Source organism: Bidens hawaiensis, unplaced genomic scaffold (assembly GCF_021521415.1).
Source record: "Bidens hawaiensis isolate Kalapana, Puna unplaced genomic scaffold, B.hawaiensis_p1.1 tig00041750_1, whole genome shotgun sequence".
NCBI classification, from domain to species: domain Eukaryota; kingdom Viridiplantae; phylum Streptophyta; class Magnoliopsida; order Asterales; family Asteraceae; genus Bidens; species Bidens hawaiensis.
This window is the reverse complement of record NW_027497401.1, coordinates 151,691-158,519: the sequence shown is the minus strand read 5'-3', so window position 1 is coordinate 158,519 and position 6,829 is coordinate 151,691. Positions and strand designations below refer to the sequence as shown.

Sequence of the window (6,829 nt, the reverse complement as noted above, 5' to 3'; positions counted from 1 at the left end):
ATCCTTGTAAGTGCAAGTGACGGTCTTACCCGCACAATCACAAACAAGGAAGCAAAACTTCAACCTATCATCTACCACGTTCAAAGGTTAACTTATCCTAAAAAAGGATGAGAAAAACCTACACGCAGGCCAGATATGGGTAAAGTTTAGCCATCCTACTAAGTGCAAGTGACGGTCCTACCCGCACAATCACGAAAGAGGAAGCAAAACTTCACACATTATCTACCACGTTCAAAGGTTAACTTATTCTAAAACACTTGGAAAATTGCTAATTTAAACAAAAGTATGCAAGTCATATAACGTTTATAAAGCAAGGAATCCAATAAAAGATTTATATTTCTTAAATATTCATTACAAGAATGGCCGGGTAACTACCCGCCTACAAGAAAATAAATCTATACAAACTAAATCTATCCTAGCAGCGTGAAGGGATCTTCAGGATCAGGCTTCAGGGCCACTTCCACTTGGACCAGCGCCGTCACTAGAGCGTGGCAGTTCAAGGAAAGCCTTAAGGATAGCTAGCCCATCATCAGCAGCAGCGACTTCGTTCACCTTCTCCACCACAGGATGCGAGAAGGCGGCATACTGGTTCACTGCTTGGTCGTAAATAGCTTCAGTATCCACATCGTACAAAGGGAAGTTGGAAGGCGGGATGCCTTTCTCAACGAACCCTAGACCAAGCAGGAAGCCGGCCTTTTCCCCATTCTCATGAGAAGCGTTGAGGGCTGCGCTCATAGCATCATCATAAGACGTCTCTGAGAAGACCCGATGCACAACCTACAAAGAAAAAATACAAGTATCAGAACCTTTTCTATTTATAAAGAAAAGCGTGAAGACATGAAGCTAGACTTACCCGAGACAACGCTTCTCGAAGAAGCCATTCCTTGGCAACCAGAGCTTCTTGGAGGGCGGCTTGAGCTTGGGTACAGGCGCGTTCGGCTTCACTTTTATTAAGGTTGGCAAGCAACACTTCCTTTGCAGCAGCCTCTTCGACGCCCTTTAGCTTCCGCTCAGTGTGGTCAAGCACGCCCCTCTGGTCCAGGATCTCTTGAAGCTTCTTCGCGTCCTCCATCGCCAAAGCATCATGAGCCTGCTGGAGAGCCTCTAATTTGGCTTTAAGCTCTTCATTCTCTACGCGTAGAGGCTCGGCAACAGCTTCAGCCTTGGTGGCCCTTTCAGTCGCGTTCCTAGCAGTCTCCTTAGCCAGCCGAAGCTGTTCATTAACAGCTTGGGCAGCCTTGGAGCGAGCCTCGAGACGGGCCTGAACCTCGACTTCAAGGGCCTTGAACGCCTTCTCCTTCTCCGCCGCCGCGGCGGAAAGCCTCCTATTCTCCTCCCGGACAGCCCGCGCCTGAGCTACTTCCTGAAGGCGAGCTGCTTTTAACTTGTCGTTTTCACGACAAAGCAGCTCGACGCGCGGCTGCATCCGGGCCAGGAGAACCCGAAGCTCATTGCTTAGCCTACCCTCCTGCTAGCTAGCCATGGCTTCCCCCAACGCACCACTAGGAGCAGCGTGACGAGCCCACTCCACGCACTCCACAGGGGTGCGAAGGGTTGTTCCTCGGCGAATGTTCCATCGTGGAACATACACTTCATTGGAATCCGACACTGCAAAAAGCATAAAGCAGTTAGGAAAAGATGATAAAGAAAAAATATATATAAATGGGCCAAAAGAACCCTGCGCACCTGTAGGGTCAATTACAGGCCGATAGCCGCCGAACCCATCACCTGAACCCAACGGAAATCCATCCAAGAGGTCAGGCAGATGGGAAGGTGGCAGAGATTGGAGAGAAGCCCCATGCGTACCTGATGGATCGGCCGTTGTTGCCGATGGCGGGGGCATGGATGCAGCCGCCGCGGTCGCCGCCGCAGAATCCGCAGCAAAAGTTACCGCCGGCTCGGTGAAAGATGCTGTAAAAATAGCACTCATAGCCGGCGGTGACATCATCACAACTGGAACAGTCGGCTCAACGGAGTGAGCAACTGAACCAGTGGAAGCAGGCGCAGGCGCAGCCGCCTGGGTCGTCGCCTCAGGTAGGCTGACCGGGCCTACCGTCATTGGCGGGGAGGTACTCCTCTGCGCTCCACCCTGGAATGCGTCAACATCCACGCCTGCACAAAGAAAAGTGTTTAAATGATATTAAGCTATGAAGATAAAAGCTAAAGGAAATTTGTACTTACGGGTTTTTTGAGCCTGAAAGTACGGACGAGCGGGGATGAACCCGATGGAGCCGGCCTCTTCACGCCGGTCACCGTTGTCATCCTGGGCTCTTCGGTGACAGTTGTCACAGCCTCCGGAATGGTGATCTTGTCACCACCGGGATTCCCCGCCACCTCTTCGCTCTCGGTCTCCGAGTCAGACCGAGGCGCTGGATCGGCTGTGGAGGCCACCTTCTCCTTCCCCTTCCCGCCGGCAGCCTTCTTCTTCCGCACCAACGGAGGACCATCTGCGGATTCCTCATCAGAACATACGATTAGAGGAATTCCAGCAGAGGTTTCAACATTGAGGGGTCGAGGGTCGAAGAGCGCCTTACCTGGCCGACGGGCGCTAAGGATCTCATGGCCTAGCGGATAGACCTCCACGAACCGATCCGCCGTTTGTTCTAGGATGGGCAACTCGTTCTCATCTAGAGCGCGAGTACCCATCCGTGCGGGACCGTCAGCCTCCCGCGGGTTCAGGAGCGACTGCAAGTCGTTCCCCTCTGAAATAAACAGGAAAAAAAGTTAGAAGAAATTCTAAATCAACAAAAAGAAAGAAAGCATACCGTAAGGAACAGAGTTCGAACCGTATTCGAGGACGATTGGGATCTTATGCGCATCCGCAGCCTTCCACACCCGGCTCATCCCCAGCATCACCATCCCGGACTCCGCAAACCGGTAAACCGGAGATTGGACCCGAGATATCTTCGCAAACCATTCCGCCTCCTGGTAGTTGGAGGCGTGAAGGCCGGGAAGTGCTTGCCCATTCTTGAATTTCATGGCAATGGGGATGGCGCGAGCGGATATGAAGAAGAACTCCCGCTTCCACGAGCGAAGACTGCGCTCGGTCGCGCAGATCTTTAAACCCTTGATTCGGGTTGTCAGGGTATACCACCCCTGGATGCACCTCCAAGTGTAGAAGGTCATTAGGCGGTCAACAAAGGGCTCAACGCCCAAAATCCGGCACACCCACTCGAAGTGGCGAATCTTGGCGATCGCCATGGGGTGCAACTCGGTCAAATGAACACCGTGCCTCTCAAGGACACGGTAAACAAACTTTGTCAATGGGAACCTAAGATTCCCATAGACAAAGAATGCAGCATATACCCCGATCTTGCCTCTGGGGGCATCGTACACCGTCTGGTGGGGTTCAGGAAACTCAGGCTCGAGAGACTCGAGCATGAACTTCCTGACGACGTACCGATACAGATCGCCAGGCAGAGCACACTGGCACTCACCAGCAGTACTCTTGTCATCGACTGCAGATTCGAGATCACGAGACATCTTGTAAAAGAAGAAGAAAACGATTTCGGGAGAATGCTTGCCTGAAAAGGTGAGTATTCGCCGGAAATCGCAAAGAAGATGAAGAGAAGAGTGAAAGTGTGGATTACAAAGAACCCTCTCCCCCTTTATATACTAATCGCAATTAATGCGATGAAATTAATGCGGAAGAGAGAGAAAACGAAGGTGCAATGAAACTATGACACGTGGCAAAAAGCAAGCTGGCAACAGCTGTTGACAGGACGCATACCATTAATTTCGCGGCCACGCGCCCGAAAAATCGCGCCCACGCGCCTGAAAAAGCGTCTGGAATGACCATGTACTGTCACGTCACCATAACTTCCTGCACGTCCTGACACAGTCAGAAGAAACCGTCGCACGACGTTTCAGAGTTTTGGACTGTTCTTCTTTCCACCAACTCTTCGAATTTCAAAATTCAAAATTCAAAAAGATTCAAAAGTAAGCGGGAAAATACCCCTTACCTTGGCAACCAAGTAACTGTAAGACAGGTGCGGGTACAGTGTTAAGGCAAAACCCTTCACAAACTTAGCACCTGCAAGGAATTGAAGCCAAGAATTCCTCGGCAACCAAGTAACCGTAAGACGGATGCGGGTACAGTGTTAAGGCAAAACCCTTCACATACTTAGCACCCGCAGGGAATTGACGCCAGGAATACCTTGGAAGTAAAGTAACCGTAAGACAAGTGCGGGTACAGTGTCAAGGCAAAACCCTTCACATACTTAGCACTCTGCAGGGAATTCAAACCAAGAAGGATCTTCTGGGCCATGCTGGCGGGAACGGGAATAACATCACCGCATGACGGGAACGTCGAGAACTATATTGTTCGAAACTCCATGATGGGATTGGTGGTTTTAGCATAATTGATCAGTATGTTGAAAACTACCAAAACCCCACGGAGAATCCACACAAGTAGGACTCAACGCTCCTGACGTACGAGGAGTTTACAAACCTACCCGCTTCACACCCAAAGATCAAGCAGAAAAGTCGGGAATTTCTGCGTGACATCAGGAAAACCGCGGGAAGAATCACCACGGAAAACCGAAAAACTAAACCCTTTTCAAAAACTCCTTGCTAAGTCCAAAAGTTCACCTCACTTATTAATAATTCATGAGAAGAACATTGGACTGGGGGGACTTGAAGAGGTAGGTCCCAGCAGAGCCCAGTTGGACCCGCAAGACTCACCTTGAATGGGGACGTCTGCGCAATAACCAACTGCTCCAGCAGGGCCCACCATGCTCAGAGAACCTTACGCGCAGTACGCCAGCTGTACCCGCAGGGAAAGCCTCCCAATGGCGAAGTACCCCGCCTGTTCCCGCAGCTGCGAATACAAGCCATCAGGGAAGGCTACCCGCACTAACAGCAAGGCTACACGCACAAGGCATTCGCTACTTCAGTAGTCACATGAAGGAATGAGCAAGGCGGGAATACTCCCGCCTAAATGAGCCAGTCCGTATGCTTCTGGAAGGTCTTTCGTACTATACCTACTAAGGTATGGGCGGAACAGACAATTTGACCAGAGCAGCCCATGAACCAATCACAGGGTGACAGCTCACCGACAACAATACGAGGAGGAGCACCCTCTAGTACTGTTTGTCACTATTAGCCGCTGCCTACTCACCAACCCTTACGATGGGACGCGCGCAGCCTACAGTTGGTGGAACAGTGCGTAGCCGGCAGTAAAGGAACAGTATACAGCCGACCTTTACTGTTGGCCGTAGTCTATCCACCAACCAGCATGGCCTGTGCGTAGCCCACTGTTGGTAGAACAGGAATACTATTCAGCCGGCTGTACCTTCTAGGAAACCTACATTCGGCTATAAATACTCCAACACCTTGGAATGGTAAGGATATCATCTGATATCTCAATCTTATCTAGCAATCTCTTAATATACACTTATATTCAGAGCAATCTAGTCTGATTCTCACGCCGGAGGGTGGTCACAAGGAGGAACCCCCCCTTCTCAGTGACGAGCTTACGGTGTCTGTTTTGCAGGTCCCCTGAAGAACAACCTTCTCTGCTGGACCTCATCCGTGGGAAGCATTACTTAACCCCCAGATTATCTATAATCTGTCCGTGGGTTCACTTAGTGTTTCTTCAAATGCGTATCTAACACACAACATCAATGCATCCAACTTATAATAGTGTGTCCAACTATACAAGTTTGGCATTTAAGAAACATAATAAAAAAAACAAGTGTCACATGTGACATTTAACAAATAACCCAAGAACCTAGAGTAACATTCCAAGTTTCATATTAAAATGAAATATAAACAAAATAAATGCAATCATGTACGCAACCGAATCCATAAATAGCTACAAAAACCATTAAAACCTCTACTGACTCACACTTTGTTGTTAAAAGTCTCCTCCATCTTCGCTCTACAAAATAACTCTCTCTCTCTATACATATTTATCTTCATAACATCATCATCAAATTAAATATTCCACCAATGACAAATCAGCTTGAGAATTTGTTCCAAACAATCAAATCAAAGGTGAAAGCATTGAAACGAAAGAAACCCAAGAAGGTGTACGTGAAGATGGACAAGACCAACAGTGTTCGGGTTGAGATCAGGAGCCGACAAGCTAGGAAACTTATTGATAAAACTCTTCAGGCTGCTGATCATCCCGGCAAGCGACCTGTTACTTGATTTATATTCAGGTTCTTTTGTTATTATTGTTTTGATTTTAGTTTGTAAGTTTGTATAATCTGGTAATAATCCAGGTTGGTGATGAGGTAATTTGGACGTTTTCAAGTTTCTTTTAATTTATTTCTATGTTTATAATTAAAGGCTACAGTCACTGTCTCTTTCACACACTAGCTCTTTCTCTCTAGTGGAATAGTGGGTCGAACACTTGAACACAAACACAAACATTAAATTGGGTTAGATACATGAACCAGAAACATTTGTATTCGCGGTTGATATGAAAACAACAAGTGTAAATTGAATTATTTTACTGTATAATTTTTGCTCATTAATACTTTAAATTATAAACTTAAACAAAAAGTGTGAAGGTGTATAAAACATTATGTTAATTACAGAAATTGATGGCAAATTACTTTTAAAAATTTTAAACTTCATGTATGCCTAAACAATTTCAAGCGGTTTAAATAGGAAATAGAAATAAGTTTAACTACTCAACCGAGTCAACTTGACTCCAACTCATTTAGTTTTATGTGTTCACACTATCTATCCGATTATGATCTAACCGGCTTAGATTAGACTCATGCTATTTGAATTATGGTATCAAAAGTAATAAAATATTTATTCTCATTGTTATTTATATGATGCAATTAAGTTTGAATTATATAAGAAATATCCCTAA

At 47.2% G+C, this 6,829-nt stretch overlaps 1 protein-coding gene across 1 annotated transcript; it reads left to right on the top strand.

The window, feature by feature from the left end:
* The first annotated feature begins 5,757 nt into the window (after positions 1 to 5,757).
* LOC143593174 (uncharacterized) lies at positions 5,758 to 6,319 on the top strand. The gene has a single exon (XM_077072887.1). The coding sequence runs from the start codon at positions 5,953 to 5,955 to the stop codon at positions 6,151 to 6,153; it is 201 nt and encodes a 66-aa protein (XP_076929002.1). The 5' UTR covers positions 5,758 to 5,952; the 3' UTR covers positions 6,154 to 6,319.
* The last annotated feature ends 510 nt before the right edge of the window (positions 6,320 to 6,829 follow it).

Bases quoted from the DNA above. Each gene is read 5' to 3' on its own strand.
- LOC143593174 (XM_077072887.1), top strand. From the start codon at position 5,953: ATGACAAATCAGCTTGAGAATTTGTTCCAAACAATCAAATCAAAGGTG.